The 19,968-nt window shown below is 49.5% G+C and overlaps 1 protein-coding gene and 1 non-coding gene across 2 annotated transcripts in view; both read right to left on the reverse strand.

Moving 5' to 3' along the window:
* The window catches only part of Gabbr2 (gamma-aminobutyric acid type B receptor subunit 2), a 339,984-nt gene that overhangs the window by 72,145 nt on the left and 247,871 nt on the right, over positions 1-19,968 (reverse strand). The window contains exons 8-9 of the mRNA XM_052176457.1: positions 13,068-13,128; positions 3,123-3,203 (exon numbers count right to left, since the gene is read on the reverse strand). Of these exons, the coding sequence (XP_052032417.1) occupies positions 3,123-3,203; positions 13,068-13,128 (142 nt within the window). The remainder of the gene's footprint in view (positions 1-3,122; positions 3,204-13,067; positions 13,129-19,968) is intronic.
* Positions 18,830-18,936, reverse strand: LOC127682019 (U6 spliceosomal RNA). Its single transcript, XR_007977322.1, has one exon. It is a non-coding gene; the product is annotated as a U6 spliceosomal RNA (small nuclear RNA).

Consider the following 19,968-nt stretch of genomic DNA (forward strand, 5'->3'; position numbering starts at 1 on the left):
TCTTGGGTTTTCGGTTTCCTAAGACTGGGTAGCCGTGGGAGGTGGAGGCCACCTCCCCTTCACACAGAGCCAGGGCCAGGCTGAAGCCATGGGGTTCCCTTTCTCTCTGCCTGCCAGGCTGCCTGGCTCATTCTTCAAGGGCACCAGGAACTCAAGGGGCGGGAACCGAGAGACTCAGAACAAATGTATCATCCTGCATGGTTGCCAGTCTGCACAGGTTGCTCTGGGATGAGGGAGGCAGGAGCTCCCCATGAGCCTGCCTTCCTGAAAATTTTCTTCTTTTATGGGCCATCTTAGGTCAAGTGTCTGCTGTGGAATTAGGAACTGTCAAGTCCCTTCTCTTCAATGGGCCGAAATAGAATTGGCTAGATGCAGGGGAGTGGCCAAGACCAGAGCCCTGTTGGGGATGCTGATGACCTCAGTTATGCCTCCATTTGCAGGAGACAAGCCAGGGAACAGGTGGGCAGCAGCGGGGTGGAGAACAAACCCGTTCATCTGGCCTGGAACCCCGTGCTTGCACATTCAAATGTGTTCAGAAAATGGGGACAGCAGGGATCTTCCTCTAAGAGACTGAGTAAAACTGTTTCCTAGGATCTAGGGACCTTCCAGAGTGTTAAGGAAAAACCTTGAGGCGGTGGGGAGGGGGAAGTGGGGTGGGGTGGGGTGGGTGGGTGGGGGGCGGGCATTGATTCATGAGAAGAGAGGCCCAAGGCAGAGATAGGTGGGCAGCATTTTCCACTTGCAGATACTGGAGCTTCATATCCACAAACCTTCTCCTCATAACACCCCTCCCCTCCATGAGTCTTTCTGCTCCCCAACTCAAGGGCATTCCTGAGGCTTCCTGGCTGGAAACTGGCTTCCTCAGGACTCCGAGGTTTGGGTCAGTGATGACATGGTTACTACTGAGTCGGGCCATCATTTAGCTACACCACCGTCTCCTTCAGCACCGGCTCCTCTCACACAGCCTCCTTGTTCTATCTTGTTTCTCTAGTGAATGGCACCCCCAGTAAGCACACCTCAGCCAGAAGAGTCTCGGGCGCACCGTGGACACGCCAAGCAGATGCGCTGGAAGCAGCGCCGAGTTTTATTTCCATTCATGCCTCACTCACTCCTCCAGCCACCATTGACAATCAGCTTCCGTCAGTCAGGCCCGATGCCCCACATTAAGGATGCATAATGAGGAAGATGCAGTCTCTGCCCGCAGGGGTGGGGAGCTGGCATATAGCCTCAGGGAAAGAACAGCAATGGGAGGCTACCCCGATTTCTGAGTGCTGTCTGCAGGGTGTTGTGGAGACGAGAGAGAGATGAAAGACACAGGCTTTAATGTATGGGCACTTAGCTCATCTACGCACTATAAATAAGTTATAAATACTAGACCCTTCTCACTTGACCCATCCATCACCTTTATAGGTGGTGGGCTGAGCAGTCTTCCAGGTGTTTTGTGGCTTCTCCAGCTGGTCAATGGCCTGCTGGCAGGACTGGGTCCCAGATCTGCCTGACCCTAACTGCTGGGCAAACAGTCCTTGGGGATGCAGCCCAGGGGTATATGCTAGCCTGAGTACCTGGCAGGCAGCAGAGAACAGTTCTGGGGCTGGAGTCAGGAGACGCTCCCTGGGGTGGGATTGGAGGGGGATGAGAATGGTTGCCTGTCCCCAGGATGATGATGATGATGAGGCTGTCTGGGACACAGCACAGGGCAGGCACCAAAGTGTCCCCACATTGGAGGGGCTGTAGCAATCTGGCCAGGCAGATGTGTGAGAGAGCGGAGAACTGCAGAGAGGACCCTTTCATGGAGATCTTGGGGCCACAGCACAGAGCAAGGCTCTTCTCTGGACACAGGCACCACAGAGAAAACTTGGTTTGCTATTAGGACATGTCTTTTTTTATTTTATGCTTGACTGTTTCTCTTTGTTATTTTCTCCAGTGCTGGGCCAGCATGCTTCTGGGAGCTCAGGACCCAGAATTATTATTCCACCCCCGCCCCATGCCCAAGTACAGGATCAGTCAGGCATTGCATGGACATCAGGACTCTGAAGTTTGGGGTGAGCTGAGTCCTTTACCGACTGTGTGGCTTTGGGGTGACTCTTTCTGAGATGTTTTCTTAACTCACTTTCAGTGAGTGTGTGAACTATAACACTGTATGCTTGGTGGGGACTCCCTCAGGTGGGGTGGGGAGGCTGGGTGGCAGTAGAGGCCACACACAGGAGACAGACATGGATATCAACTGAATCCGCACTCTCTAGAAGCTGAGGTCTATAGAGAGAAAGGACCAAGTCCATAAAAGAACTCTGTCTGGCACAGAAAAACTCCTGATGACCCAGGATGATCTAAGTCAAACTGTCTGGGTGCCACAGAATCCAGTTCCTCCATTGCTATCCAGAGGCTGGGCTGTCCATCCGCTCTACCTATCCATGCATTCATCCATGCCTGTATGCATTCTTCCGATTATTCTCCCACCAACTTCTCATCCATGTCTTCACGCAAGCATCTGTCTGTCTACCCACACATGCATATTACATGCATGCATGCATCCAGTTACTTATGTGTTCATTCACACGTTCATCCATTTATCCATATAGAGCCGTCTATCTTCCCACCTACACACCCACCCACCTCATTTCCAGGCTCTCATCTGTCTACTCATATACCCAGCGGCCACTAACCAACCTATTCATTTATCCAGCCGTCCACTGATCCACCAACCCACACATTCATACGTATCCATCCACTCGCCCACACATCTGTGTATCCATTTACCCAGACATTCACTTAATGCTTTGGTTCTCTCATCAAATGTCATCAAGTCTCCAACCCTGGCTGACATCAGGGATTTAGAGTGAAACTGAACCCAGCAAGGGTTCTCTTGAAGCGGTCTCTTTCAATGTAAAGTACTGGTGGTCATGTGAGAGGCAGAAATGAAAGACAAGACCAGAAGTTAATAGAAGGGAGTAATTAGCTCTCAGATACCACAGGTTCGTCTCAGGAGTTGGACCCCACAGAGTGAGTGGGGTCTGTGTTCAGTGAGGGAGTGAATGCGTTAAGGATGTTCTCCTGATCCCACAAAGCCAAAGACTCTGAGCAGCTCCCAGTGAGATGCCCTTCAGGATGCCCGCAAGCCTTACCCTGGAACCTTATGGTGTCGTTGATGATCTCCAGAGTGTCAGCCACTGCGTTGTACTCGCCGACCTTCACCTCTCTGCTGTCTGTGGAGAACAAGAGGCAGTAGCTAGTCAGCTGGGGCTCCGGGCTTGGGTCTGGGGCTCTCAGGGGCTCTGGCTCTGCTCTCCGGTTTTGCCTTCCCCTACCACCTACTCCAGCTAGGATCACAAAGCCTGTAGCTGGCCTGGGCTGGCACCTCAGTAGGGTGTCCATCCTCTGCTGAATACCCCAAGAATAGGAGCCCCATTTTCTCTAATTAAACTCCGCCTGATCACTCCTCCTTCCTGCTCAATGGGTGGAGCTCTCCCACCTGACTTTCACTTGCTTGCTTGGCTTGACCTCAGGGCAGCATGGACTATTTCTCCCTCTGCCCAGGACAATGCAGGAGCCCACTCCCTTGGTGCCAGCCCTCCAGCTCCCCTGAACTTTAATCTACTTCTCTTGGGCTGCACCCACAGTCTCTTGGAATCCCTGATGAGTGAGGATACTGTAGGCATGACTCCATCAGATGAAGGTAGTGGATACCATCTCTTCCTTCATACTGGACAAGACCATCCTGACAATGCATCCTGAGGTGGCACCGGGGTGGCCCAGAAGCCACAGTACTCCGCTGTGTCACATCGAGCAGTACCCATTGCTCTTGTTTCTCTGCATGCCCGCGTTCTCCTACCTCATTGGTGAATTCTGTATGCCTTCATCCTCCTCACTACTTCCTGGCTTTAGTTCACCATCTTTGCCATTGTCAAGGATAAAGACGGCAATGACTGTCTTAGGAAGGTGGCAAGAAAAAGAAGGTATCCTTTTCCCAAATAACACAGGGCACTGGGTGATAAATGGGAGTAAATGGGAGGCGTGTGGGGTGAGAGAGTCACCCAGGATTTTAGTATGGATGATAAAGGGCCCTTAGGTGCTGTTTTATGAGTGTGGAGTGCAGGGAGGGGCTCGTGTGTTGGAGAAATGTCTTGAGGCTGGGCTGCCAGTGGATCACCTTGATGAAGACATCCTTGGGTCTGTAGCCCAAGTCAAAGGTGAGACAGGGCCATCTGCATGGAAGCTGGGGAGAGTCTCCTCCTGGGAGACAGATATGAGACCCTGGGAAAGCCCAACAAGACGCAGGGACCACGTGCAGGCAGCACTGGGGAGCATCTTCCTCCGGCAACAGGAAAAGAGCCTGGAGCAAAAGAGCCTGGGAAGAGAAGCCAGATGCCACCATAGAATCATCGTAGCATCCAGGGAAAGGGGCAATGTGACGATGGAGCTGGGCAGAGGTCTCCATGCCCCTGAGAGACTTGTACAAGCAGTGGCTTGAGTTAGGGCTGTGGATCTGGTGTCTGGCAGATGCGGGTGAGCAGAGGTGGGGTCACACAGAAGGGGCAGGTAGCTGGGTGTGTGGGAGCCCAGGGTGGAGCCCCCAGGCAGAGCAGGCCTTACAAGGGTTGGGGAAGGCAGGCGGGTACTGGAGGTATTTCAGAGTCCTGCGGTGCATGTTGTGGTTTGATATGGTTTGAGTCTATCCCTACAGGTTTGTGATCTGGAAGCTTGGTTCCTGTGTGACAGTGTTGAGGTGGTCGGAGGCACTTAGGTCACTGGAGTCCCTTTCTAATGACATGCCATTCTAAAGGGTGTGGTTTCTTCCTGTGAGTGAGCTGATGGAAGGGGTCACCTGCTGCACGGTGTGCTAAGCAGTCCTCTTTTCTTTGAAAAATAACTGGCTCCAGGTATTTTACTACAGTAACAGAAAATGACCAACCACGCCTAGATACAGGTATCTTTGTTCAGTACTGTCAGTGTGTGGGTGTGTGACGGGGCTCTTAGTGCCACTCCACTGACAATAAAACTGACTCTGGAGTTGACCATGGCTTTGTCGAAGGTTCCAGCGGCACTAGGAGCAGAGCTCAGTTCTAACCCTGGACTTTACTCATGGCCCACAGGGATCCCTTGATGGGATCCCTGAGTGACAGCTCCGTGCAGAGTGGCTGGCTTCCACGGCTCACCACTAGAGAAGCATGTCTTACTGCTCTAAGGCCTATCAAGGTGCAGGTGGGTCCCCAGAGCCTCCAGTCAGCCAAGTGCCCAGAGCTTAAAAACCCAAGGTAGAGCCGGGCGGTGGTGGCACACGTCTGTAATCCCAGCACTCTGGGAGGCAGAGGCAGGCAGATTTCTGAGTTCAAGGCCAGCCTGGTCTACAGAGTGAATTCCAGGACAGTCAGGGCTATACAGAGAAACCCTGTCTCGGAAAAAAAAAAAACAAACAAAAAAACAAAAAACCCAAGGTACGTCTGGGGGGACAGTCTGGGCTCTGGACTGGACTGAATTTGCAGAGGTGTAGGAGTAAGTCCTCCTCATCCATTGGAAGCATTCGGGAAGCAGACTAGGGAGTCTCTTAGGCCATATTTCTGCCTGCTTCCTAGACTTCAGGCAAAGGGGACTGTAGAAGTCATGGGGTGTGGGCAGGGCACACTGTGCAGGTGGCTGCTGCTTGCTTGGGTCACCTAGGTCTTAGATGTCACATGAACACACTCAGTCGTGGTGGGGGGGACCTCCAGTATCTCTGCTCTCACATTTTGAAGTCCCCAGACTCAGAGGCTTCCTAGTCAGCTCCCATACCTAGGAGAAGGAGGAGGAGGAGGAAGCCCTGACTTATTTATTTAGCTCAGGGAGGCAGCACATGAATATGCAGGCCGACAGGAACAAGTCATCAGGATCCAGGAGGTGGCACCGTGGGGACCCCACGGTGCCCACAGCCACACAGCCGGCCCCTCAGACTCACACACCCTGCTCTATGCACTGTTTCATGGCACTGAAATAATATTCAACTTCCCACAAAGAACATAATCACCATAATTTCTCCCAGGAGATAACTCTCAGAGGTTCTAGGAGCTAGTTAGTTTCTGCATTTAGTGCTCGGAAACCATGACCTAACTCCCCTGTCCAGGGAGGAGAGACAGGCCTCAGGCAGAAAACGGAAGGGCTTAAAGTCATGTGGGGACAGTGGCCAAGGAGCACCTGACAGGGCTGCCCTGCTCTTGCTTCAGGGCACTTCTCCTGCCCATGCCGAGCAGAGCAAGCGGCCTATCGTCCTGCCTCCATTTACTGAGTACTAATTTGCATGCTGAGGCCAGCTCAGGGGACCAAACCATCAATACTTTTCCATAGACAGTACAAAGTCATTCACTAAGGCAGAGATGTTACACCAAGTCCTTGGGTTACATCACAGCCTTCAGTCATTCAACTAACATTGTCAGGCACCTACAATGGGCCAGGCTTTGTGCTGGGAGCTGTAAGACATACAGTAGACTCTGATGTGGTGCTGGAAGGCTGAGGCAAGAGAATTGCAAGTCTGGGGCCTGTACTATATAATAAGAGCCTGTCCCAGCATCCTCAGCCTCAGCCTCAGCCTCAGCCTCAGCTGCAGCAGCAGCAGCAGCAGCAGCAGCAGCAGCAGCAGCAGCAGCAGCACGATCTCCAAGGTTTGGAGATACAACTTAGTGGTAGAGCCCTTGCCAAGCATATGAAAGGCTCTGGATTTGATCCCCAGAATGGCAATAAATAAATAAATAAATAAATAAATAAATTTTAAAATCACAACTGTGAGCTTCTTTTAGAGTTGCCGTGAGGTTCACGAGCAGCACATATCGTGAGGGCCTCTCCAGCGACTTAACTAACGGGAAATGATAGCTACTCAATCCACGAAGAGGGTGAGCTTCCTGCTCTGCCCTCAGACAGCCTGTCTACTCTCTTACTTCAGTGGACGTCTCCACTTTTCAGGGTAGTTCTACCCTCCCTCCACATCCCCAACCAAGGTTTTATTTTATTTCATTTTTTTTTTTTAAAAAAACCAGTCTCACTAGATTGCAAGGCTGGCTTTCAACTTATAACTTTCCCGGGCCAGCCTTGAATTTGTGGTCCCCCTGGTTCAGGCTGTCCAGCAGCCGGGATTACAGGTATGCACAAGGCACATGCCCTGTTCTGTTCTTCTTGGACTTCCTGACCAAGGTTAACAGTCTGACATGTAGCCAACACTTCTAAATTTTAAAATCTTTTATTTGTTATCATTAGTGTGTAGATGCATCTCTCTATCTATGTCTCTGTCTGTCTGTCTGTCTGTCTCTCTCTCTCTCTCTCTCTCTCTCTCTCTCTCGTGTGTGTGTGTGTGTGTGTGTGTGTGTGTGTGTGTGTGTGTAGGGGTCAGGGACAGTTGTTGTTAGGACTAGGCTCTTTCCTTCCACAATGGAATTTGAGGACCAAACTCAGGTTGTCAGTGCAGTAATGGCCACTGAGGGATTTTACCCATCGAGCTATCTTGCTGGCCTAGTACTTCTAAGTCTTAAGCCTGGGTCTCCCCCCTAAGATAATGTGGTAACTCTATGAATGCACACTGGGCCTTATGAGCTATGGACCAGCCTGGAAAGAGGACTATCTCAGTGGGAGTAGAGGCCATCCCATGGCTGTCACTAGCTGCTGCCGTGTCCCCGGGCTCTGCTGTGGGTCAGCTCTTGGGGTGACTTTCTCCTTCTCTGGGCCTTTCTTTCTCCAGATGCTTTGAGTGGCTCTATTGGGTCTCGGTCTTGTGGAGATTTAGAGACCCGAGACTTCTGGAACATTCAGATGCCTGGGTACCAGCTGATTCACCATAGAACCCCAGAGGTTAAGGAGTGGGTTCGGGGTTGGGGATTTCTAAAAGCTTCCCAAGCTGACCCTAACATGGAGATGGAGTGGAGAGCTACTGGCCACAAATGGATTTTCAATGTGGACAATTTCTGGTTCTCAGAGGCTAAAAATATTATGGAACCCAGAGTCCTATTTTCACAGAATAATCCTAGTTTTCCCTCTTTAAATCCTAGTTATTCTCTCTTTAAAAGGCACATTTTTCTTTCAAATTTTGCATTTGGGCATCTAGAGAAAATAGAACCTATGGTGACAACGTAAATGCTGAAAAATGTCCAGTCTGAAAATATTTCCTGGCTGTGGGCCCAAGAGTGTCCAGGAGACAGTTGGGCCAAGGCTTTATCGGGGAATGATGTCGCCAGTCTTCTGCTCTTGCTGGCTATCTGGTCTGCATGTGACATGGGCTCTGTCCCATCCTCCAAATACCCATTCTTCCTTGACTCTGGTTTGATGGGAACAACTGTATGTGTTAAAGTTAACTTATTGGCCTGCTAGAGGGCTGACTCCCTGTAATCTCAGAATTTAGAAGTTGGAGTCAGGAGGGTCAAGAGTTTGATGTGGCTACAGGTCAGGCTGAAAAGTGAGTTTCCAATAGCCTAAGCTGCGGAGATTGTGTCAGAAACAAAACAATGCAAAAGAAAACAAGACCAAGCTGCCCAAAAGCCTGAAAAACACAAACAAGAGGTCCCTAAAGCGGGGCAGGGGGAGGTTAACACACACCCAAACGGAGAAGTTCTGCTCTACGTAGGCTTTAAAATTTACAGAGCAGAGGCAGACTGGAAGACAATTTTGAAGCTTAAGGCTTCAATAAGTACATATAGCATTAGCGACTTGCACATAACTGGGAAAGGGTAACCTCAAAATGAGGGAGAAAGAGGAAGAGAAGAAGGGTAGGTGCTAGATAGGGAGGGGAAGGAGGGATGAAGAGAGATATGGAGAATACCACAGGTGGGAGAGAGGGGCATCGGCATCCCTGACTAGGGAAGCAGTATGGTCCCTGGGAAGAGAAATGGCAGATAGACACAGGTTTAATTTGCACACACTTTCCCACCCAACAGCCTACAGAGGCCTCAGGGGAACCCATAAGGGGGTGGGTATAAGGGCCTTATTATCCATGAGGAGACAGAGTTTGAGACAAGCTGGTGCCTGTCACTGGGGAGTAAATGCGGGATGGATGTATCCATGGAGACAGTAGGGAGAAGCCCTGGCCTGGATGATCTCCTAGCAGAGGCATGGCCAAGCACAGCAGGCTAAGTGTAAGAGAGCAGCGACCACAAGACAGGGAAAACCAAAAAGCCATGTGATCCAGCGGCACTAAGGCAGACTCAAGATATACACACCCAAAGTAGAAACCCACACTCGGGGAGGACATATAAACACAACATTCCCACTGAGCAATGGACATGCAGGTCATTCACAAACACAGCATTCCCACTGAGCAGCGGGCACGAAAGTCATTCATAAATATAAAATTCCCACTAAGCAATGGGCATGTGGGTCATTCATAAACACAACATTCCCACTGAGCAATGGTCATTCACTGGGTGTGGGGGATAAATGGGAGGAATAGGGGACCAGCAAGCCAAAATGTCTTTCCAGAGACAGTGGTATCAACGTCCTGTCAAATGAGGAGTGTGAGGCAAGGCCACACTTCCGGTCATTGTAGAGAATGGCCGGGAAGAAGGGTGCCACCAGTTGACATGGCCCTTTTCCTTTCCAGTCACTGAGCATGACACTCAACAACATTGTGACACTCGACAGCATCGTGCCACTGAATACTCTGTCACCCTTTCAAAGCAAGGGGCAAAGGGATACCTTTCATATCACTGTTTTTTTTTTTAAATGAGCTCTAAAATGAAATTTCAGAGTGATTAAGCTACTCTGCCTGACAAGTGATGATACTTTTCACACGAGCGGGGTGAGTTCCCCGTCCCTGGAGGCATTCAAGTCCAGGCCTGGAGACTCAGGGCTCCTATAGCACAGAGTCTGTCACTCCATGGAGTGCAGTGTCTACTAAATAATCCTGTCTCCTGGGCCCCCTTGCTGGAGGGCGTTCCTCCTGGATGGTGAGGGCTAGCAGGTCTTCCAGCTGGGAACAACACCCTGGTCCTAGCAAGGCCTTCTTCGCTAGTGTCTGTCTATGCCTGCTGACCCACAGGCCTGCTACAGTGGGCTGAACTTGAGGGGACTTCCATCTCTAGTCTTTTTTTTTTCATGTTTTTCTTACTAGGTTTCTTTTTTGTTTGTTTTTTTTTTTTAGATATATTCTTTATTTAAATTTCAAATGTTGTCCCCTTTCTTGGTGTCCTCCCCACCCGAAAATCCCCTAACCCATCCCCTCTCCCTCTGTTTAAATAGTCTGCCCACGTCCCCCTTCTCTGTCCTGGCATTCCCCTACACTACTGCATTGAGCCTTCTCAGGACCAAGGGCGTCTCCTGCCTTTGATGTCCAACAAGGCCATCCTCTGCTGCATATGCATCTGGAGCCTTGGGTCCATCTCCTGTCGTAAAAAGCTAGAGTCCACTGAGGCAGCCTTTCAAACCCTGGCTCATGGAGGGTGCTGCAGTGTGTCAGGAGACAGGAAAGGACATTTAAAAATCAGCCTCAGGAGTCTCTCTAATCAGGGCCAAACGGTCCTGAAAGTTCCCTAGTAGGTTGTGGGAAGTGTCTTCCTGTCTTTACAGGCGCTGACATTTGGCCAGAGAGATTATGAAGTCCCCAGGGCCAGACACTGTATCTTACTCAACTTGGTGCTTCCCTGGAGGGCTCAGCAAAGCAGCAGGCTGAGGAAGGGAGAAACTGCTTCAGCATCTGTTCTGTGGGGTGATTAGGGTATGCATGGAGAGGCGGGCCTCCAACACAGGAGGAACCTTCTGAATGACAATTATGGCATTAAGAGCCAGCAAGACCCTGTTCCTTCAGATCAGGTGTACAGACACCAGCCCCAGAGGCTGTTCTTTGGTTCTCAAGGAAGCCACTATCAGTCAGCCTCACAAATGGGCCTAATGAAGGCAGGCTGCCGGGAGCAGATGCGGGACTTTCTACGAGAGCACCAAACAAGGCCTAATCACGCTCTGCTCCGCTTCCTCCAGCTACAGATTCCCAGTGCTGTTCAGAAGAGGCAGTTTCAGGGAATCTTTTTTCTCTTAAAGGGAAAGAAGAAGCTACTTCTCCAGTATTCATCTCCATTCACACGGGGCTCAGGAGCCGGCAGAGTGGATGGGGGAGGAGTAGGAAACAGGTAGACTTGGAACTGGGCATGACCAGAATGGGTGTGGCTCTACAGGGTGACAACGATGCCTCTGCCTCCACCTGCCATCCAGGGTGCCCCTACTGCCCACCAGAGAAGCGCAGATCCTAGGAGGAGGTCCTAGGATCCAGTGAAGGGGCATACTTTGGGGCAGGGAGGGACCAGAGCCAGAACAGGGACATGAATGGGCAGTGGGTTTCTATGTGGGCAGCTCAGGATTCAGACTCTGGGGGATACAGATTAGCATTCGTTGGTGGTATTTCTTCCAGAGTGAAGGATGCTGGGTATTTGTACCTATGCATTATCATAGCTCTGGGTTGATCCCAGAAATGGAAGCATTAACTTCCCAGACAACAGGATCTACTGGTCCCACACCTGGAGGTGCTGCTGTTCCTAGCGGGATGCCGCCTGACTTGATGTGGGCAGGACCACAAACCTGACTTATGTTGGCTGCTCTGGCTGCCCTGCGAGTTCAGCTATGCTAGGCTTGCAGTTGCTGGAGTTGATGTCTAAACTTAACGTATGAAAAAGAGAAGGGTAATAAAATCTCGCAGGCACCCTGCGATCAAGTAATCCATATTTTACAAAGTACTCTGCTCCAGGTGATATAATTTGAGAACCTGGAATATGACAAAAGGATTTAGTTGCTATCATTCAAAGAACAAGCGAATTTGTTAAGATGCTTGCATCGTTCAGCCAATGGAGAAGACTCAACAAATGGGAAAATAATTACATTTGCCTAAGATAACACCTTTTGTGCCTTCCGGAGAGCTGACATGCGTTTCAATTACCTGCCATGGGAGAATGAATGAGTAAACCGCACGATCCCATTAGGAGGGGCAGCCCGAGGTAGCCTCTCCAGATCGATCGGGTGCCTGGTGGGATTCGCCCAAATGAATCTGGAGAGCTTGCCTCAATTCTGACTTTTTCTGGAATGACTCTGGGATTTACTCAAAGCAAAGGCCTTCCTTTTGTGTCAAGAAGCAGTACTCTTACAATCGGTCCCTTCACTGGGGCGGGCTAAGCACAATCATAATGACCACATTGAGCCAAACTGAGGCAACTCTCCCAGGGAGTGACCAGCTCTGCCCCCTTTATGCTCTGTGGACTCCGACAAGTCATCATCCTTCTCTGAAGTGTTTGCATTATACATGGAACATGGCTGGGGTGGTTTCTGAGCCCCACCTTGACTCTAGCAACAGCAGCAGCAAAACCCACTGAATGGACTAGTTCCTGCAGAACAAACACTGTGTGGTATATAAAACGTGTGTGTGTGTGTGTGTGTGTGTGTGTGTGTTGTGTGTGGGGCAGGGGAGGCCTTGGGGGTTGTAATAAAACAGAGACTAAGGTGATACAACAGAACGGTATGATGGTAGGACTTTGCATTGCACGGGTTCTCCATCAAACCCTCAGCTTTGAAATGGTCGGGATACTGATGACAGAGTGGACAGACACTGAGAACACTGAAATGCTCCTGTAGCTACAGTGGCTCCGTCTGGAAGAGTCCTCCAGAAGAAATACACACTAAAGTATTTATATAAGGAAATGAGCTAATGCCTCAGATGGTTTTACAATAGCTAGCAGAAAGTGGGTTGGATGGGGGCTCGTGGGAGCGAGCCAAGATATGTAAGATTGGCAAAATGCAGGTGGTGCTGGAAAGGTAGGGGTCATTACGTTGGTCTGTGATCAGACCCGGAATGATGCAGGCTTCTCGGCTATTGCTATTGACTTACCCATGTTCCCTTTCTTACAAAGCTGGGGGTCAGTCACATGGGGGTCGGGTAGGCTTAGGGAGCTGGGCCTTTGAGAAACAATTTTATACAAAGCTGTAACTCATGTTCTCATGGGGAAGTGGTTCCTATCGACTCTCGTTTTTATCTGGAATCTCATATCAGATTTCCATCTCTTGTGATGCCTTTTATTGCAGAAACACAACATCCCTGAATATAAATGCCGTCAGCTGGAAAGAATAAGCATCCAAAAGCCTACCTTGAAATTGAGTAAATTTAATGGTTCCCATTCTCTCCCCGTTCCGGAACACAACTTGACCCTAAAAACAAAACAAAACAAACGAGAACAAAAGAGAAATGTCACATTAGCCCACTGAAATCATAAACGGCACGGCTGTGGCTTATTAATACTGGAGAAAAATCAGCTCCCGTTGAAGGCGGACACCAGAGTCAGACTCATTACTTACACATTAGTTGTGACTTTATCTGCTTAATATGCAAGAGGCACAGAAATCAATAATGAAGCTATCACATGTGTATTAAAGCCGAGATAGCATTGTCATTAGCATAGTGATTATGAAATGCCCATGCGGCTTATGTTATCATGGGGTGAGGCCTTCCACTGGGATGGAGGCAGAGGGGGGGGCTTTTGATTGTTGGTCCTGTGCCCACTATTGATAGGGTTTTCCTGAGGCTATCTGGCTGGGGAACCATCAGGGTGCTGGAGGTTGGTCTCTCTCTTCTCTCTCTCTCTCTCTTCTCTCTCTTCTCTCTCTCTCTCTCTCTCTCTCTGTCTCTCTCTCTCTCTCTCTCTCTCTCTCTTCTGTCTCTCTCCCTTCCCTCCCTCTTTCCTCCTTCCTTCTTTATTACATCTGTCTGTCTGTCTGTCTGTCTGTCTATGGTTTATTATTAAGGATGGACAAGGCTGAGCATGGTGGTGCTCACATCTGATTGCCCAGCAATCAGAAGGCAGAGGCAGAGGCAGAAGCAGGAAGATCTCTGTGAGTTTGAGGGCAGCCTGGTCTACAAAGCAAGTTCCAGGATAGCTAGGGCTACAAAGATGAACCCCGTCTCAGGAATAAAAAAGATGGAGAATGTTTTGGAACAGTCATTCTGAGGTGACGTCAACCCCAATTATAACTGGGCTATGATGCAGCTCAAAATTAAGCATCTCCAGCCAGCAAGACCTGACGACTGTCACAGGCAGCTGAGCACCTCTCATTAGGGACTTTGGGGGCTAAAGAGCGCTATCATCTCTAGCATCTGCCTTGATGGTTCTCATATGCTTGGTCGAGTACACTAGGAATTTAAAGAAGGCACACCAGTTCCTTTTGCCCACCGTGGTCCCTGCTAAATTCGGCAATTATTCGAGGCAACTGATGAGAAGAAATTGGCATGCAGTCTGTCACTGCATCTTAACAACTTGCTTAGGTGGCATGGGGGTGATACCCACTTTACAGATCAAGAAACTGAGGCTGGGCTGGGGAGATGGCTTCTGTGAGGACCTGAGTTTGGTTCCTCAGAATCTCTGTAAAAGGCTGGGAGTGGCAGGCACATCTGCATTCCCAGCGCTGCTTATGTTGACTTGAGAAGTGGAATAGTTGAATTCCTGGACGAAATCCCAGGCATCAGGCCTGGTGTAGGAAGCCTTGGATGAATAAAAAGAGATCCCGCCTCAAACATGGTGAAAGGTGAGGACCAATTCCCTGAGATTGTTCCCAGCTTCCACGGGCACGCACACATGCACGCACACACATATGCCCACTACAGTGTAATCACAGTTTCATTTTGTTTAGAAGTGCCAGAGATCAAACACAGGACCCTGTGCACACTAGCTGAGTACTCTACCATTGAGCCACATCCCTAATTGTTTTATTTAAGACCCAGGCTCTCTCACCGGAGCAGATGAAAATCTAGGCAGGTAGGTGCTCCTCCGGAATCCTGCTTTCCTCTCACTGCAGAGCATTCGCAGCCAGGGCAATGGTGTTCAGTATCATACCCGCTGCATTGTCAGGAGAACGCCTGGGAGCAACTTCCCCGGGGTGGAGGTGGGGGAGGGCGGTCCATAGGGTGAGGCAGACCCCACGTCTTTAAGAGCTAAGAGGATCCCGCACCTCGTCCCCAGAAACACCTTCCAAAGCCACTGTGACACCTTTGTGAAGCCCTGGAGACAGCTGTGAGTAGTATCAGTTTGAAACTGAACACCCACCCAATTCTACATTCAGGTGGCAGTAAGCAATTCCCTAAAGTGTGAAAACACTTCAAGGGAAGGTGAGACGGGAGCTGTGATTTTATTTCTAGGGATGATTGGAAATCACAGAACACCTTCCAAAAGGATCGTGTTTATGCAAATGGACCACTTTACCTGGGTGGGAAAGATGCAAACCACTCTCCACAAGGAGAAAATGGGGAAAAAAATCCCCCCAAGGGCAGAGCCTTAAATTCTTTACTGATCTGAAGAATTCCAAAGGCAACTAGGTCTAGAATGTGGGCTTGACCTGCAGATTCTTTGCTGGTTACATTACAAAGCGTGTGGGGGCGTGTCCTTGGCCAGATGGAATGGGTGGGAGAGAAAACGCTCGCCTGCTTTTAAAAAATTTATTGTTATTTTTAAATTGTGTGTGTGTGTGTGTTCGTTCATGTGGGCATGTGTAGCTCACATGAACACACACACACACACACACACACACACACTAATCACATTAGTGCAGGTACTCACAAGGGTCAGAAGAAGGCATCTGATCCTTTGGAACTAAAGTTATAAGTCATTGTGAGCCTCCTAAAGCCTTCGAACTGAATTCAGTTCCTCTGCAAGTGCTCTTGGCTGTGGCCCCATTTTTCCAGTCCCCTGCCTGCCCTCCCCCCCAAAAAAACTAATGAGTCCATTTTGAAGTAAGACTTGCTATGTTTTGTTTTACCTGCAATAGCTAAATTTACTATCAGGAACTCACCCCTGCCCCTTACCATCTCAGGATCCAGAGGCATGCCCAATCTCACAAGCCACGCCCCATCTTCTTTCTCCCAGACAACACTCTAGATATTATCTCTAAAACACAGTCCCATTCTCCCCCCGCCCCCCAGCTCCTGTTTCAATACAAGTCCTCAGTGAGTGGTAGCAGCCATTTTTATTTAAATACTCCTAATAGCAAGAGAGCTGAAGTGTAAAGATCTGAGGCACCAGGAAGTTGTGAACCCTTGAGAAGAAATTTTCAACCCCCAAAGGACATCAGTTGGCAAAGGGGTAAAATCAGGCAGCCTCATTTCCCAGAAGGTCATCTCCATTGACCTCATGAACCAGCATGTACTGTGCCTCCCAACCAGAAAGCACCTTGTTCCCCAGTAGGGATTTTTTTTTAATTGTGATTTTTTAAAAAATTTTTAACTAATGTTGATGGTGCAGAGATTAACAGTTGGCTTATTGATGGGTCTGTCTGTACCAGAGAGGAAGCCAGAGCTTAGTGAAGCCCTCTGTGGAAACTGTCATGTGACTCCGTTTATTGAGTGACCTGTCACTCAGTTCCCTCCATCACTGTCAACTACTCAGAGGGCCACAGACCTCGCTGAGGAAGGCCTCTTGCTCACGAGTAATCAAGGAAGCCTCTTTAGAAGCTACCTTCCATATTACAAGATGACCAGCTCACAAGACAGTATTTGACCTACCCTGTGCCAAGTATTCTTTGTTTTAAATTGGGTCTCACTAGGATGCCCAGGGAGCCTTCAGATTCCAGGTCTCAAGGGATCCTCTTCCTCAGCCTCCTGCATGGCCAGCTAAGTCTCCAGGGGCGCTACATTATGCTAGGCCCAAGTACCCCACTGGGCACCGAGTCTCACTCCAGGGGAGCGCTGTATCAGTAAGTGAATAAGACATGTCGTCAGTGATGGGGTTGTGGTGGTGAGGAAGGGAGGCTAAACTTGCTGGGAATTGGTCTTGCTTCTCTGAGCCCTTTCTGGAGTCCCTGCTCCTGGGATTTATTCCTAGCTCCCTTTCCGCAGGCAACACATGCCTCTTGATCTGCTTCCGGTAACCTAACCCAAGACTTCCTGGTGGGCGGGGCCTTGGGCAGGAAGAGGAGGAGGCAAGGGCTTCTGAGAGAAGTCCCAGGGTTCACCCGCATTCTCTGACTTTTGTAGTGGATCACTGCGAGAGGCAGGTAGGAAGACAGGGAAAACTGGAGACTCCAGTGGGGATGCTAGAGTTCCTGCAGTGAGCCCCTGCTTAGCCTTTCCCCGGCTCTGGTGCAAGCGTGTGCTTTCCTGGGACTCTCCCTCGCTGCCCGTTTACAGAGTCAGGCAAGTACTAACCCTCTCGTGCAGCCCTGCCAGGTTATAATTCCATCTCGGCAGGCTCCGGACCCACCTCACTTATCAAAAGACAGAGAGAAGGAAATATATGTTTCTTAGCAACCCTTTGAGATATAACTCAAAAGTCTCCAAAATAGCACATAGAATTATTAATAAGACGAGGACTTCTGTCCTTTGAGGAGCCTGTCGCCCGCACGTGGGTGTGTGCGTTACTCTCCACAATTCCCACCGAGAAGCCCATGTCCGTGCCCTCGGGCAGGCCTTGTATTTCCTTCCGAATTCTCTTTCTTCTACCTCTCACGTTTAAGTCTATGTTTAAAGTGGCTCGCCCTAAAATTCTTTTCTGCTCCGAAGCCACCAATCTCAGGTTGACCCACACTAAGGTTCCTAGAAGATGAGGGGACTCCTCGGGCTGCCGAGGGTGACGGTATGACCAGGTCTCCATCTCCTTCCCACTTTCTAAAGCCCCAGAATTGTGCTCCCCTTTCAGAAAGCCTTTATGTATATAAATGTCACGGCTCTCCTTGAGCGGAGCCAGGCCGGGGCTGTCGCATCACTGGGGACCAATCCATGTGAGAAATTAGATCCCAAGGCAGCGGGGTTTGGTAGCTGTGACCCGGGCAATACTCATAGTTCACTCTCTCATCCATGTATTCTTCTCTGTGTTGTAGGGGCATTCAGGCCTCCAAGTCACATTTCCCACAATCCCCTGCTAACCAGTTCCATTTACGTCTTACTAATAGGAAGCATTCATGGGGAAAAGTTCATATGGGGAATTTTTTCCCAACCCCCACCCTGGTTTTGGGCCCAGTGGTAAAAGCTACAAGTGATGAAAGATGGAGCGGACCACGTGGTACCCGGCTGCCTGCTGAGTGCCCAGAGAGGTACGGCCTCCAGGGTGGCAGATCTGGCGGGGCTAGGGACATAGGGTCAGTGTGTCTGGACATCACTTCTTTACTTGACTTGTATTCTTTTTTTTTTTTTTTATTATTCGATATAATTTATTTACATTTCAAATGATTTCCCCTTTTCTAGCCCCCCCCTCCCTGAAAGTCCCGCAAGCCCCCTTCTCTTCCCCTGTCCTCCCACCCACCCCTTCCCACTTCCCCGTTCTGGTTTTGCTGAATACTGTTTCACTGAGTCTTTCCAGAACCAGGGGCCACTCCTCCTTTCTTCTTGTACCTCATTTGATGTGTGGATTATGTTTTGGGTATTCCAGTTTTCTAGGTTAATATCCACTTATTAGTGAGTGCATACCATGATTCACCTTTTGAGTCTGGGTTACCTCACTTAGTATGATATTCTCTAGCTCCATCCATTTGCCTAAGAATTTCATGAATTCATTATTTCTAATGGCTGAATAGTACTCCATTGTGTAGATATACCACATTTTTTGCATCCACTCTTCTGTTGAGGGATACCTGGGTTCTTTCCAGCATCTGGCAATTACAAATAGGGCTGCTATGAACATAGTAGAACATGTATCCTTATTACATGGTGGGGAGTCTTCTGGGTATATGCCCAGGAGTGGTATAGCAGGATCTTCTGGAAATAAGGTGCCCAGTTTTCGGAGGAACCGCCAGACTGATTTCCAGAGTGGTTGTACCAATTTGCAACCCCACCAGCAGTGGAGGAGTGTTCCTCTTTCTCCACACCCTCTCCAACACCTGCTGTCTCCTGAATTTTTAATCTTAGCCATTCTGACTGGTGTAAGATGAAAAAAATATGGAACGCTTCACGAATTTGCGTGTCATCCTTGCGCAGGGGCCATGCTAATCTTCTCTGTATCGTTCCAATTTTAGTATATGTGCTGCCGAAGCGAGCACTTGACTTGTATTCTGTATCTACCCCTTGATCACTTTAATTTTTTTTTTTTGAGACAGGGTTTCTCTGTATAGCCCTGGCTGACCTGGACCTCACTCTGTAGACCAGGCTGGCCTTGAACTCAGAAATCTGCCTGCCTCTGCCTCCCAGGATTAAAGGCGTGTGCCACCACTGCCCTGCTTTTTTTTTTTTTTTTTTTTTTAAGATTTATTTATTATTATATGTGAGAACACTGTAGCTGTCTTCAGACACTCCAGAAGAGGGCATCAGATCTCATTAAGGATGGTTGTGAGCCACCATGTGGTTGCTGGGATTTGAACTCAGGACCTTTGGAAGAGCAGGCTTAACCACTGAGCCGTCCCTCCAGCCCCTCCTGATCACTTTGAGAAATCCTTTGGAGGTTAGATACCATTGCTGTCAGCACCCTATGAAGAAGCTAGGACCCTCTGGCCTTGTAGAGGCAGTGGCAGTCCCGCCTTCCTCCCTGTCCCCCCACCTCCAGGGACTTGGGCACACTTGCAGTGTGTTACTTCAGGGACAACCCTTTTGGTTCCAGCCCTCCCATGGAAGTCCTGGGCTGACACGGGGCCTAACTTGTTTCGATAAGAACCTCTGTGGAGCAGATGTGGAGATAAAATCATGGAGGAAAGTCCCCAGGTAGAGAGGAGGTAAGGGCGTGCTTTCCCTCAAAGAGACGCTGTGAAGAGAGAGTAGAAGGCTGTGAGCCCCAGGGGAGGAGGACAGTAAGGAGGCCAGCCAATGAGGACACAGTGCAATGACACCTACACATGAAGATGCCACGGTGAAATCCATTACTTTGTATGCTAACCTCAAAAATTAATTTTAAGATGTTATGGCTAAAAGGAGAATTTTAAAAAGCAGCCTGCTTCATGACGATCAATCTCAGCTGACAGGGCGGCGTGTGAGCTGCACATGGGGGTGGGGGTACAGGAGAGGGAGATGTGGGGAACTCAAGCGTCAGGATTGGCCAGACAAGAGCAGCTAGCGCCAACACGTGAGTGGGGACTGTCGTG

This window comes from Apodemus sylvaticus, chromosome 3 (genome assembly GCF_947179515.1).
Source record: "Apodemus sylvaticus chromosome 3, mApoSyl1.1, whole genome shotgun sequence".
NCBI classification, from domain to species: domain Eukaryota; kingdom Metazoa; phylum Chordata; class Mammalia; order Rodentia; family Muridae; genus Apodemus; species Apodemus sylvaticus.